The sequence below is a fragment of the Limulus polyphemus genome, unplaced genomic scaffold (genome assembly GCF_000517525.1).
Source record: "Limulus polyphemus unplaced genomic scaffold, Limulus_polyphemus-2.1.2 Scaffold1825, whole genome shotgun sequence".
NCBI lineage: Eukaryota > Metazoa > Arthropoda > Merostomata > Xiphosura > Limulidae > Limulus > Limulus polyphemus.
This window is the reverse complement of record NW_013667435.1, coordinates 7,507-23,578: the sequence shown is the minus strand read 5'-3', so window position 1 is coordinate 23,578 and position 16,072 is coordinate 7,507. Positions and strand designations below refer to the sequence as shown.

Sequence of the window (16,072 nt, the reverse complement as noted above, 5' to 3'; positions counted from 1 at the left end):
ACACGAACGTACGTAACGTACGTACGTAACTAACTAACTACTACTACTACACACACACACACACACACACACACACACACACACACACACACACACACACACACACACACACACACACACACACACACACACACACACACACACACACTACATGATTTGTTATTTACAGTTTGTATTAACAAATTTTAATTTTTTTTTAAGCACTTTCAATTTATACAAATATTTGTTTGAATTTTACTGTTGATATTTTCATTAAATGTTTTTTGATTTGTCCCAACAGCTGCACTAGTGGTGATTACACACTGTCATAGCAATACAAGTAGAATAACAAGTAACTGTGTATTAGTAACACTTAACAAATTCTGCACGACTAAGAAAACTGGAATTTATAATCAAATCACTGATAAATATCAGTTTGTCCTTTAACAAAATATAGATTTCAAACTTAAAATTATTGTTAGCTAACTAACCTACAATTATTAGTATAAGATTATGACTTCATGTTACTTGTTTTGTATGTTTGAAATTATTTTAATATTTCTTTACGTGATTTCTAGGATTGGGACCAGCCAGAATATACCCCAGATCCTGATGCCACAAAGCCAGAAGATTGGGATGATGAGATGGATGGTGAGTGGGAACCACCAATGATAAATAACCCAGCTTATAAGGGTGAGTGGAAACCACGACAGATTGATAACCCTAATTACAAGGGACAGTGGATCCATCCTGAAATAGATAATCCAGAATACACTTCCGATTCCAAGCTCTATAGGTACACGGAGATCTGTGCTGTTGGGATCGATTTATGGCAGGTGAATTGGAGTTTTTTGAAACTTTGTTTTGGAAATAAGCACCATAAATGTTAATATATTATGTCTAAACAAATAAATTATTTATTATGCAAGTTGTTAAGCCTAAATCTTGTTTTTACATGGTATTTAGTGTTTCTGTATTATCAATTTTCTTTTTAATTTCTTTGTTCTTGGCTTTTTATCAAAGAATTAAGTGGAGGAGGGGGAATGGATTGGTAGTGCAATAACTTTGTTTATAAACCAGTTCAATAAATCAAAGTTGGATAAGCTTTGTCCCAAATGAATGTAGTTAAGGAATGTTTTCATTCTTTGTTTGTGTTCTGACAATCGGCTGTTTTCTGTTGAGTACAAGTAAACATCTGGTACTTTTACGCACATGAGGTGTAGATTAGGCCTGTGTTAGAACTCGGATCCGATGAACTGGATTAAAAAAATGTACGATGTAGCAAAGTATACCCTGCACTTTAAGCAGTCTGAGCATTATAAGAGTAACAGTCAGTTCCTTGAAGTAGGCGATAGGGTGCTATTAAATTGCTGCTTTCTTTCTGGTCAGTAGTTTAAAATTTGGGACGATGGCAAGTGGCCATAAATGGAAATTCCAAAGTAGAAAAAGAACAAAAAAATACTTCAGTTTTTAGTTCTAAAATTAGCATGTATTAGCTGTAAATGGTACTGGCTATGTATTTTAATCTTAGCTTTGTGATGTATGTATTGTTATCATTGAAGGTTTGGTCAACCTGTTCGTGGTGTTTTTCTTTCTTTTTATGTAAGATTTTCATGAATTATCTCCTGTTCTTTGTATTGTTTTGAGTTCTTTTAAATCCATAAGAAGTATCCATTTTATCTTTTTACAACTTGGAATATTTTAACATCATGACAGTTAGGTGCTTAACCCATTAACTGTGGCTGTTTTAAACAGTTGCAGGATATTTGCAAGTCGTGCTACGTATACGGCACACTCGCATTCAACTGCCATAGGAGGACTGTACTTTGTACGTTGAATTGGCAGTCAATGGGTTATACTTTGACCTAATAATGGTCACTATGTGTTTTTTCTACTATCTCCTGTGAACTAAAGTGTGTGGTTGTGTGTTTGTGTGTGTGTATAATAGTTTGTAAGTAGTTTGTTTACTGATGTAATGGATATTATGTACAACGATTGTCTTCATTTTTAAAGAATATCTAGGTAGGATAAAGTTTATTTCTTCAAGAATACTCATTAATTATCATAATTTAGGACTCATTTTTATGTTGACAAATAGTGTAACACTCTTATTTGACCATTGTAGGTGAAATCTGGTTCAATTTTTGATGACGTACTTGTTACTGACGACCCAGAATATGCGAAGACGTTTGCAGAAGAAACATGGGGAGCTACAAAGGTGAATTATTTGTGTGTAATTTTATTCAACTTGGTTTGTTATTATACTGTATTTCATAAACTATTAATAATTTGCTCTTTTTGAATTGTTTCTCAGTGGGATAGCAGTAAGTCTATGTACTTACAATCTGAGGTTTATTTTCCTGTAGTTGAGACATCAGATAACCCATTATGGATATGGGTTTATTTACATTTCAGAAATTTTTACATGTCATTTACATAAACACAGGTTTTAATTAATAGCCAGACACAGATGTTTTAACTGAAGTTTTTATTTTCATTATAAATTCTTTGATTTATAAATCCCAATATTCTTTAATACTAAGTTTAAGGACCTACTTTTATCTTCTAGTGAGACCATTTCTGTAACTTATTTCATTGTGATAGGATATTCTAAAAAAAAGAATCTGTGTGTGTACTGTGAATGACTGCTATGTTAATAATTTTAAATTCCTTGCTGCTTTTATAACTGGTTCCATAAAGTTGTAAATGAATAATATTTGTAAATACTTACTACTGGGGAAATATTCAACTTAACTTTTCTGTTATGTTGGTTTTCTTTCTCAACTCTAGTTGCTATAAATTTATAGAACTTTGGTATGTGATTAGCCATGAAGTTTGGTCAAGATGTGGAGTAGTTTAAAAATATGACCATTGAACTAAAACCCAACTGTCACATAATGTAGTATGTGATGTAGAGTTTTTGGAAGGTAAATAATTTTAATAAGAAATTGATTATAAGAATTAAAAAAAAATATTTTGTATGAATTTAGAAGCTTGATATTATATTTTTGGTACAAAGTTAATTATTAATAAATTAAACTAACAATTAGGAGGCTGAGAAGAAAATGAAAGATAGCCAAGATGAGGAAGAAAGGAAGAAAGCTGAAGAAGAAGCCAAACAGACTAAGGAAAAGGAGGAGGATGAAGAGGAAGAGGATGAAAATGAGGAGGAAGGAGAAGAGACTTCAGAGACAACTGAGGTACACATCCATCTTTGTTATTAAATATATACCGATTATTTAATTATTCCCTAAAGTATTTATTCTCAGAAGTTCTGTTTTTAAGTCACTGGTTTTAATCTTGCACATGTTCCTAGTGTAATATTAAAGTTGGTTGTTTCATTTTTAAGTTGTTGCTATTCTTAGCAAAAGTTGTAAGCCTACTTTTGATAAAATATACACTGTCAAATTTCTTAGATCAAATCTTCACTACTATTATATAAACTTCTTTATGGGCTCGTGATTTTAGAATGGAGAAATCTACAAGGCCAACTTGTATTTCCATGCTTCCAAGTTGAGTAATTATCTATAATGCTAATCTTTTTTTGTGAAATGTTACCAAAGTAACAAAGCTAATAATTTGACTTTTTTTGTTTTATGATCATCTTGGTCATGGTAGTATTAATACAAAATTCCATGTTTATACAATGCCCTGACTTATTTCTGAGTTTACAATTTAATTTTTTAAATGCTGTTTAATGATTATTTTGAGGAGATTATTTATCAATTTTCTTTTCTTTTCTAGGAACCTCACGAACATGAAGAGTTGTAATGTACTAGTGTTATTTTCATTCATTTTCCTTTGCTGTACATAAAGTCCAAGTCAGGCAGAGCACAGAATTATGAAGCTTTTTTTATTTTTCATACAGTGAATACTATTTATCGGTCATTGACAGTCACTATTACAGTATAGGGATGCACAGGTTGTTCTGTCAGAAATGAAAGTTGTACATGATACGTTAATAAACAAGTTGGTTGTCTCTTGTTTCTTAGTTTCTGTATTGGAAATAACAATAGAAATTAACGAGCCAGCCTGGTATCTCGATGTGGATCCAAAATAATGAGTCATTCCAGAAAGGTTTGGGTTGTTTTGATTAGACAAAAAAAGAAAAGACATTTGGCACTATTTTCAAGGTCAAGGTCACTGGACCAGACCTGTGACTTGACCCGAGATCGTGAGAATCAACATGGAGAAGTAAACTTGTAAATTTAAAGTAAAACGATGCAATGAAATGTGCTTGAAATGTTCTAGATGTGGTTGTGAATGTGATGCTTTAAGTGTAGTGATTAGGCTTAACCGTGGGTCCAGTTTAGATGAGGGAAAACTGTTCAATGATATCCCAATTGATTTGACGTACCAGCTGAATCCGAGATTCGTCAATTAATTACTGCATTGTCGTCAAAACATAAAACAATGGTCACAATAGTATTGTTAATTTAAAGGGGGGGGGGGGGATTGGAATCGTATATACGAAACCATTGGCTTCAATACTTTGTGAAACTAATGGTGCAAACAAAGTAAAACCCAAAGATGCAGTATTGAAGTTGATGCATTACAAGATGATTTCCCAGCAATTCTCAAATTAAAAATTCTATTTCTGAAATGAAGAGTAAATATAAGAAGGGTGATATAATGCCCAGTTGTAGAAATCTATTGAAATAACCGTAAATTACCAGTTTCTGGAATGACCTGCCCCACCCGTTGATCATCTTAGGCTTAGTACTAAACGATGCAGAGCTGGCTAGCGTGGCAAGTGTTTTTTTTAAAACAGATGCCTAAACATTTTATCAGTATAAAAGAAAGTGGGTATATGAACAGGAAGATGACAGATATTAATAAGTAATTATGTCCAAAACATGTGCATTGACATATTTGTTACAGCTAAGGATGAAATAGTTTTCGTTGGAAGTAATACTAAATGGGAATTGTTATAAACATTGCTATAATTTGAAGACTTTAGGGCAGATAACCAACAAATTGTTAGACCCATATCTGAAAGGAAGAAAATCTTATTAAATCTTCACCTAGTTATGACTTGTACCTTTATTCTGGATGGTATGATTAATCTAGCATCTTACAGTAGATTGGCATCCATGAATCAGTGTTTTATCACTGTGTGCCATCTTGTCCTGAGCGCTGAAATACTGAAAAAAAAAAAGATACGTTAAATATAGTAACAATCCACTTCGAACTTCTAAGATCCTATTTTTCTCCTCTCCTTATACTTTTATTTGATATTTCATTCTTCGGTGAATGGCTGATGTTGTCAAAGTTTATCAGAAATCTTTATTTTTGTTATCAAACACAAAAATATTTGTTGAAATAGGCATTTAGTTCTATCATAAAACAATTTATTGGCTTGAGTATTTAAATTTCATTACAGGTCAAAAACATTGTTGTAAAACTTCAGATGGACTGATTTTATTACATAAACCTAAATCACTCTTGTACCTGTTTCAATAGAGCTGATCCAGCTTTCTGATATTATCGATATTTATTTGTTTTTGTTGAAATAAGTATTTTTAAAAGCAGGCTACTACCCACAAACTTGTATATCGGCACTAATAAAAAATACTAATCATTATTGAGAAGGAGTTAGGTTTACACAAAAACGATTTTTTTATCGTGTAATTGTTCACCCCTCCGTATTATTTAACGCTCAATTTGTTTTACTACGAAATTCCAGTTTTCTTCATTCAATACAAGTGTTAACCATTTATTCATGGAATGTATAAAAATTATGGATTTGTTTTCTATACCATTTACTACTGGTGCGGAATTATGTATTACATAACATTGAGCTATTTTGTTTTTCTTGCTACTAAGTAGAATGTAAAGAACTGCCCAAAAACTAATTACGTGAAAGCGTATAAAATATTTGTAGACCCGACTAGTAAACGTTAGGATTAAACGTGATAGATTATTTGCTGTTTATTAAAATTAGTTAATAGTTACATTTCTGGCTACTAGATAGCACTACTAGTGAAATGTTTGGCCAAGCTTTATAGTCTTCGTAATCTATTATTTTATAATCCATAACAAGAACAGAACACATGGCTTTAAAAAAAGTCGACTTATTTCAATGCTATTTTTTTATAGGTGTGTTGTTATCCAAAATAGATAATGTTTTTAAGTAGGGTTAATACTGTTTGAAACAATGAATTTAACCCTGAATCCACTGTCAATAAGTAAGCTATAGCGATAATTATTGAGATTAAAAAAAGGGGAGGGGTATTATCTATAGTCATATTAAAGCAGATGTGCCGGCTGTTTGTATTGAATAAATGTTAGTATGGATAGCAAGTACTTGTATACAGGACTAGGCTGTTCGTGTTTATTAAACTTTAGTATGGATAGGCAAGTACTTGTATACTGGACTAGGCTGTTCGTGTTTATTAAACTTTAGTATGGATAGCAAGTACTTGTATACAGGACTAGGCTGTTCGTGTTTATTAAACTTTAGTATGGATAGCAAGTACGTGTATACAGGACTAGTATGTTTGTGTTTCGTAAGTGATAACTACGGTGGCTACAGTGCAGATACACCATTATGTAGTTGTTCAAACGGATGATATGATTCTAGCAGTTCAGGAATTAACCTCATTTGTAAGTGTCGTAATATTGACAGGCCTGAAGGAGGTTGGAGATTCTATAAGATGAGAGTGATTGTTAACTTCAGCCTGAGTAGCACGTTATGCTATACATGAACAGATACGCCATATTTGAGGTACAGCCATCCCTAATTTAGAACTGCGGACCACAAGGAGGGCAACCAATGAGCAGCACCCATAGCGTATGTGGGTAATCTTACGAGGTTAAGTGTCATGGCGTGTTGACAACAGCCTTGCAGCATAGATTTCATTTATAACGGTTCCGTCGTAAGACTGTCACGTCCAAAGCACACCATTTTTTTCCTATTGGTTTCCATAATCCATCTAGTGAAGGAGGACGGCGGTTTCCCAGCGACCATTTCAAAAGTGATGCATAAAAATCTATAGGCTCTGTATCTGGCAACGTAACCAGTATCTCTTCAAATGGAACTCTATAAATATTCATTTTCCAGCTCCATGTGGTATGTGAAGGTTTAACAAATATGTTGTGGAAACAACTTCTGGACATGTAACTTGTGTCCTTTTACAGAAAACCTTCTTAATTATGCTGCTACTGACTTGTGTTAATGGATTCTCACCTGTTACAAAACGCCGCATATTACTTACTGCGGCTGGGCGTACACCATTATTGCCATTCTCTTTTCAGATGGTCCTGGGTCCCCACGTTCATTCATTTTCCCATATTTTCCAATGGCATACAGAACAATGGATATCTTTGTTTTGAAAAATTCAAAATCCTTGGTCTGATTATTTGAATATTTTGCTTCTGAAAGGGCTGTTACATACCCTTCCATCAAATGATCATTTTTTTTGGTGGCATCCCAATACCTACGAAATTCCGAACAATGTAAACATGTAGTTTTGATATATGCCGTTCCATCACGACTTTATATCGGCTATAGTTGTCTCATGACTTGATGATTCTGCTTATTCAAAATCGCTTTAATATAACGTTCTCAACCATCTATATTACATTTAACCTTTCTTTGAAATTTCACTTGTAGAGAAAAAATTCTAAAGGATAAGACATAAATTTTCGGACACGTAAACTACCTTTCACTGTCTCTAGTAGTTCCTCCCATTGAAAATAGTGTAGAAATAGAAATAACGAAACACTTTACTGAAGAATGAGGGTAAAAATGAAACATCTCGTACAGCTGTCTTTATTGTAATCAAAATCCTTAATTATTTTACTGCCAAGTTCATAGACAAGTAACTCTACAGTGGCAGAATTATTCTTAACATTAAACACAGAAACATTCGTATTGTTGTATAATTAACAGTCTTTTGCTTTAAACTCCCCCATATCAACATCAAAATAGTTTTTAAGAGAGAATTATTTGAAATATTTCACGGATTGTTATGTTATCAAATTGTAAAAACTAAGTAGAATAATTATCCGTGTATTTATTTCCAAAATTGCCAAGTCTGAAGGTTTATTACGCTAAAAACCGGGTTTCAATACCAGTGGCGGGCACAGCACAGATAGCCTATTGTGTAGCTTTGTGCTTAGCTATAAACAAACAAAAAGCTCCCCCAATTGGTCAACGGTAAGTTTATGGACTTACGACGCTGAAGTTTGGGGCTCGATTCCTCGTGGTGGACAGAACGCAGATAGCCTATTGTCTGGCTTTGCACTAAAAAAAAAGTCAAAAAAAGGAAAAGGGTTATATAATGTGTACCACATATGTGTCCATGACAGTGAAAGAGTTTGTACCACATATGTGTCCATGACAGTGAAAGAATTTGTACCACATATGTGTCCATAACAGTGAAAGAGTTTGTACCACATATGTGTCCATGACAGTGAAAGAGTTTGTACCACATATGTGTCCATAACAGTGAAAGAGTTTGTACCACATATGTGTCCATAACAGTGAATAAATTTGTACCACATATGTGTCCATGACAGTGAAAGAGTTTGTACCATATATGTACCTATGGTAGTGAATAAATTTGTACCACATATGTGTCCATGACCGTGAAAGAGTTTGTACCACATATGCGTCCATGACAGTGAAAGAGTTAAGAAATTATTAATTTCGTCTATAAAAATAAGATTAGTTCTAGTATTGATAGATAGGTTATATTTGTTAGACACCTAGGAATAGGACGAACTTTTCAAAATTCTATTATGGTTTAGTTTATTTGTTTTATCTAAACGTTCCTTCAGTAAATTAATATATTAGTTTGTTTGTTTTAGAGCAAACCACATTAAGCTATCTGCTGTGTCTACTGCGGGAATCGAAACCCGCATTGTAGCGTTGTAAGGCCGTACAGTTGCTACTGTCTCGCCGGAGGACTAGTTTATTAGTTGTGGTACGTTACACGCTCTAGTGTGACGTGACGATTCAATAAGATTATAATTAAACTTCCTATTACTCTCATACAACATGATAACCAGCTGTGTTCACAATAACCCCTGTAAAAGTGTCTTCTCCTACATGCAGTGAAGTGTAGAAGATTAGCTGTCTTGAAAATTTGGGTAATAAGAAGATGATTATACTTTCTGGTATAGACAAATGAAAATGAATTGTTCACCTAGAATTATCTGACATACGTCGGAATAGGCTTAACAGTAGGAAAACTGGTTATGGTGTGGAAATAACTTATTGCCGTTCTGGTAAAACATCGTTATTTACCCTTGATGTCACTTTTATCGAAGATGTCGTTGTAGACCTGCACTGCATGGATTAACAGAATATAAAGATTGCATGAAGGCTTCAATCACGTGGCGACGTTTAGTGACACCTGGCAATCATGCCGTTTTTGTTGATGGAATGTGATTTGGGTTGGGGATTCTGTCTGGTAAAAATGACTATTATGTTTTGTTACTAGTGCACAATCATTCTGATAAACCTAAAATATGTATAGTATAAAACAAAGTATTATTAGAAACAGACTTGTTAAGAAAAGTAACTTTTTTTTTCAGAAGTTGTCTTTTCGGTTTCAGTACCGGTTTCCAACCACCCAGTTACACGTCTATCCCTGGATTTCGTTTAGTCATTAATAAAAGTATTTTCATAATGAATTTCGTCGATAGAAATACCGAGTAATTGTCAAGTGATAAGAAGAAGAAAAAATGTCTAAGATTTTATCAAAATTAGTAATTGTATCTATTCTTCAGCATTACATCTGCTTAAATTTATTTTCTCCAAACTATTATACCAACCCTATCAATTGACCAACTTTACATTAGTGCCACCTAACGTTCAGGAACGATTTGATAATATACATTTCTAATTGTTGCGTGGCAACTGTAAACACTTCATTTTTACAGGAGTGTAGTTCTTCCTTTGTTGAAAATTATTAAGATAAAATGAGAATCAGTTTGTTGGGTCAGACTATGAATCTGCTTTTGAAAATGGTTCAACATTTATTTGAGGTGTTATAACGTGTACGACATTACACAAAGAACATATTTTAATATTTCAAATTCAAAACACTTTATTATGTCTAAAAAGTGGTATGGTTAAAACACATTGTCAAAACCCAAACAAAACGGGTTGTGGTGGCGTCATCTAGTAGAGTTATTCTTAAACTAACAAAATTTAAATAAAATATCGCATGATTAATAATAAATCACACGTTTGCTCTTCAACCATTTCCAAGTTTTTAAGGACGATGAAGTTGTTTTGATAAATCACTATTGCTTATGGGAAAAAGGGGCCGAATGACTTCACGAAAATTAACGTGGAGAACACAGACTCCATCGGGTTTTCAAATACATTTTTCTAACATTTTTTTATGCACCGAACTGCCGGCAACTCCGTGACTTTCTTGATTACGAGATCCACAGTAACCTAATCGCACTCACACAAAATACTGTCAGTTTTTCTAACAATCCTGCAGTAACAGGATGTGTAACAGAAAGTTACACAGATACAAAATGAAAGTGATACTACTGGTCCACGATGGTTCGAGCGCTCGACTCACAATCTGCGAGGCGATGGCATCGAAACCCATCGCCGAACATGCTCGCCCTTTCAAACTTCGGACGTTATAATGTGACAATCAGTAAAGAGTAGTTCAAGAGTTGGGGTTGACTCTGTTACTTCAAAACTAACACTTGGTGACATTTCATCGAATTTCGATAAGAAGGATGTCTGCCGATAAGGTGTCGTCTCACGCATTTTGGTTTTACTTAAAACCGATAAAGTAAGCAAAGTTTTATCATCTTTCCTATAATAAAAGTTTCTTGGATTCACAGTTTGGGCAAGCTAACCACTAGGCTATTCTAGCTTAAGATTGAGTGGAGCTAAAAGTATGAGATAGATATAATTTCATTCTACATCGGGTTGACTATGTTATATTAAAACAATTTTTAACATACAAATCGGTAAGTCACGTAACAACCACAGCTGATATAAAGTCGCGGTGGAATATAATCTAGCAGAACATCAGAACTACATATCTACATTGTTTGACGTTACATAAATAGTGTGATGCTATGGAACATCTATCGCTTTTAAGAAGAGAATATAATAGTTCTTTCAGACGCAAAATATTCACACACTTAGATCATAAAGACGTGTTCAGATCGTATTTTCAGGTTTCCAAAATGGAAATATCGACCGTATTTAGTGATGTTGGAAAGCAAAAGAATATGGATCAACTTGGGGTATCAGGCCCATCTAGAAAGAGACCTTCAAAAAAGTCGTACACCAACCGTGATGAACAAAGTGTAGCGTCTTGTAATAGATAAAAATCCAAGGACACAAAGGTAAATAGCAAAAGGTGTCTACATGCCCCAGGCAACAGTACACAACATAATCAAGAAAGATATCCTTCAGGAAAAGGGACACAAATCACGTGTACACAACTTGATTTCACGACATAGCCATTCAACCATCCCATACCTCAAGCAGCTGGTGAATGGATTATGGAAAATTAGTAAGGATAGGAGGTGTGCTTTGAACATAATAATCTTACAACGGAACCTTCTGCAAGTGAAACTATATTATACAGCTATTGTCAAGATGAATTGTCGTTAGATAAAGCATAACCAGACGTGCGACATAGACTGTAAAGACTTGGTGAATCTCCAAAATCATCTTATTATAACGTACTCAACCTGGGGGATATTTTGCGATTATATTAAACCATAAATTCAAAAGCTAGAAGTAAAAAAATTATAGTATTTATCTTGTAGACTTATTTTGTTCCATTATGAATTTTTGCCATCACCAGAGAAGAATATTCCGATGCCCTTATGGCTATGTTAGAAAAATTAGTTTGGGTTCTGTGTATGGCCAAACTTAACAGAACGAGTTTCTGTACAACAACATAATTTCCTTTTCAGATTGTTTCAGACTCAATGACTTAGGACCAAAAAAGGAGGTGTCCCTCGGGATTTCGGGGGTGCCATATTTTAACTATGTTTATAACCACACTCACAAGTTAGTGGGAATAAACTTCGCACAAGTGCTAACATACCAAGGGCGATTGTAGTAAGTTTTCGTTTAAAATATGCTTCCCCTTGGGGTAACTATAGCCTTCTATGAAGGGGTACCCATAAAGTCACCCAGGCATAATGGGGGTCTAGAAGTAGGTTTTCAGAGTCGCTGAGCCTGAATCTGGCACCAGAATTTATGTTCTTGCCTTTCCCTTGGGACCTCTGGGCCGCCATGTTTGAAACTGTGTTCATATCCTACTCACAGTCTAGCTGGATAACACGTGCTCAGGTACCACGGGCAGGTATCGTAACTGGGAATTGTTTTCTGGGACGAGTCCCTCTTGAGGCAACTATAATGGCAATTGGGATTATTAAGGTACTTGATCAATACATTGGGGCATCTATGAATTATGAGAGGGGCCTTTGAACTCCGTAAGAAAACGCAGGTATTTTATCTGTATATAGTAAGTCTGATCTATTTAAATATAATAGCAAATTTAAAGAAATTCAACGAAAAATTATTATAAGCAATGTAACCATAACGACAATAAATGTAGGAACACACTCTCAACCCGAAAATTTTAATCGTTTGTGTCAGTTTACACGATATTCTGTGATGCTTACAGTTATCCGTAAAATAAGTGGACAAGCAGACATACCATTACTATTTAATCTCTTAAAACAGCAAGCTACACAATGGCTGTCTGAACTGGATGTCCTTTATTTTATACAGGCAGACTAGAGGAAAGGCAACTACTTACCAACACCCACCGCTAACTCCTGGGCTTCTCTAGTCGAATAGTGAGATTTGATCTTTAATGTTATAGTGTAACCACAGCCCTAAAGTGCAGATATCATGATTTAGGGAACAGGACGCGAGCAATGGACCCCGGATTCCAATTCAGCACGCTAACTAATAGGCCACACCCGGCCTTCTTAATAGAACGCTTCTTTCTGCAGAATTCATCAGTTGTTGTTTTTCTTGAGAGAAACATATATACATATATATATTTCTTGCTTATTCCCTTTATATCTTTGCTTAGAAAGAAACCCAAGTCAAAGACTTAAATTCAAAATAAAAAACTGTTAAGAGCGTTTGAACATCGACTGATTACTGGAGAGTTGCTAAGTACGTTAATGACATCTCTTCAAGAGGTCACTGCATTCTGCATCTCACACTTGAAGTACTCAAAATCACGTATACAGCTGCATCAAATCATCCAATTAACTTCCCAATTGACTTGACTTTACAAGAAAGACGCCGAAAACTAACTATTACGCCGTGTGTACAAATATGACTTTATCGAGTGGTTTGTAATTTTATCAAATAATACTGTTGAAATCTGTGAAATAAGGACGGTTTGATAAATGAAATACTTGCTGGATATAACGTATTAGTTGATAGTTTGTTGGCTTGGTTGGTGCGTATTTCAATTCATTTACAACTCGATGACGTATGTTCAAGGTCGGCCACTTATATTTGTTTATTTGGATGCAACTGTTTCTTTTTGAACTTCTTTCAGTAACGTGTCGGAGGTCGAAGGTATTACCTTAAAACCGAGTTATGATAAAATTAGAAAGGAATGTTTAGTGTTGTCATACGTTCCAGGTTTAACTTCTGGTTTATTTAAAAAACAACAGATATTTTACTCTATATTTAAACCGATGAATAAGATAAAACAAATTTTAGGTAATACTAAAGATAATAAACAGTTAATGGAAAAAGTTGGAATTTATAAAATTGAATGTGGAAGTGTAGATATTGGTGAGACAAAATGTAATTTAAAATATCATTTAGCAGAACATAAGGGATGTGTAAAAAATGAAAGGACTAAAACATAGCAGAACATAAAATATTATAGAAAAAAAAGTAATATTGGCTCAGCCTAATAGTATCAGAGCAAATCATGTCCGTTAATTTTTAGAAATAATAAAGTTTAAACAAGGTCATGAATTATTAAATAGAGACGAAGGTCCCACGAATACCAGTGTAAGAATGTGGCAGGACCTCCTCTGAGATTTATGCAGATATGTAAACTTACATGCAAGTCACATGATCTATCTAAGAATAAATAAATATGACACATGCCTTGTACGTTCACTCCTGATGATGATGTGGTAAACGTTGAAACATGTAGAGCCCATATTTTTAGAGACCAATTAAAAATGTTTTTAATTATGTATCGATTTTAACGTTTCTTATTTATTACTTTATAGAGAATTTGTTTCAGAAAGAAATACACGATAAGAGTCACATACAAACCAGCATGTTGTCAATGATGGACATTCCTATTTGTTTGCTACACGATGGACTACGTCAACTATGTTTACTGCGGGGATCGAATCTCGAACTTTAGCGTTATAAGCTGTCACGCTCTTCGCTGAGCCACTGGAGGACACATAGAGACTCACGACCCAGAAAGAAGATTCTTGTACGCTACACAGTAGGCTCCCTCCATTATGTTCACCACAGGGATCTAACTCCGAATTGTTAGCGTTATAAGCTGTTAAGCTTATTGTTGTGTTAATGGGAGGGGAACATGTGGAGACTCAGACCCAGAAACGAGATTCGTATTTAGTTTTGTCTATACTGATAACAAATCTTGTTCTTTACCACGAAGTAGTCTAATCAAATACTGGGCTGTCTTCTCGTTCACGTGAAGGTCGTTTTGTTTGTTTGTTTCTAAAAAATCCTGCAGAAAAGCTGTCTGCGATACGTGTTAGACAGTACCTCATAGTCACCTGTAACATGAGTAGCAACGATCAACATGTTCTGCTTTTGTCACACTTTGTGTTGCTAGTACATACAGCTACGTTACTTACCGAAGATGTTGAGAATGTTAGAGGATAAGCCTATTAGTTTCTTCTTTCTTCACTATAAAAGTTAAGAGTTTGGTGGATAAGCCTAGTAATTCCTTATAAGAGCAGTTAAGAGTTTTTGTAGGTAAGACTGGAAACTCCTCTTGTGTTTTATCGGATGTATTTCGTTCTCTTTGGCTATATACTTCAAAATTCAGTAAACTCTGTGTTTTATTATTTAGTGGTCTAGTATGCTGCATATCTGTTGAATGAAAACATGGACTCTATATTCTGGAACAAAACGACAGTTGGAAGTATTTGAAATGTCGTGTTCTAGACGAATGATGAAGATAAAATGGGATCGTGCTACGACAAGAAGACAGTTGCAGGAAACTGAAGATTTAGATATATTTAGATCTGAGGGGAGATTGGCAGAGATTATGATGGGTAAAATTGATGGAAAAGAGACAGAGACTCGCATGAAATGAAGATGGGAAACTTGCATCAGGAGAGTTGCTGCAGGCAGTAAGGAATAGAGAACAATGGTTAGAACCATCAGGAGAGTTGGTACAGGCAGTAAGGAATAGAGAACAATGGTTAGAATCATCAAAGGAGTTGGTACAGGCAGTAAGGAATAGAAAAAAATGGTTAGAATCATCAAAGGAGCTGGTGCATGCAATAAGGAATTGAGAACAATGGTTAGAATCATCAAAGGAGTTGGTGCAGGCAGTAAGAAATAGAGAACAATGGTTAGAACCATCAATTGAGTTGGTGCAGGCAGTAAGGAATAGGGAACAATTGTTAGAACCATCAGGGGAGTTGGTGCAGGCAGTAAGGAATAGAGAACAATGGTTAGAACCATCAAATGAGTTGGTGCAGGCAGTAAGGAATAGAGAACAATGGTTAAAACCATGGCAATAGACCCTCAGACATGAGGAGGATACCGTGATTAGAACCATGGCCATAGACTCTCAGACACGGGGAGGATACCGTGATTGGAACCATGGCCATAGACTCTCAGACACGAAGAGGATACCGTGATTGGAACCATGGCCATAAACTCTCAGAAATGGGGAGGATACCATGATTGATAGTTATTTTTAAAACAAGACCCAAAACTCGAGTGCTTTCGAATAGTTGACTATTCTTCTTCAGGAGAATAAAGAAGAAAGCGCTCTAGTTTTGGGTCTCGTTTTGAAAATATTACAACTTTTGTAGGTGATCCTGTGTGCTAACTACTTAACCGTTATTACAACTTTTGTAGGTGATCCTGTGTGCTAACTACTTA

The 16,072-nt window shown here is 34.8% G+C and overlaps 1 protein-coding gene across 1 annotated transcript in view; it reads left to right on the top strand.

Annotated features, from left to right (window-relative positions):
* The window catches only part of LOC106465063 (calreticulin-like), a 9,826-nt gene extending 5,863 nt beyond the window's left edge, over positions 1–3,963 (top strand). Inside the window, exons 6-9 of the mRNA XM_013925260.2 lie at positions 558–815; positions 2,105–2,197; positions 3,030–3,179; positions 3,724–3,963. Coding sequence (XP_013780714.1) covers positions 558–815; positions 2,105–2,197; positions 3,030–3,179; positions 3,724–3,750 — 528 coding nt within the window. The 3' untranslated portion in view covers positions 3,751–3,963. The remainder of the gene's footprint in view (positions 1–557; positions 816–2,104; positions 2,198–3,029; positions 3,180–3,723) is intronic.
* The last annotated feature ends 12,109 nt before the right edge of the window (positions 3,964–16,072 follow it).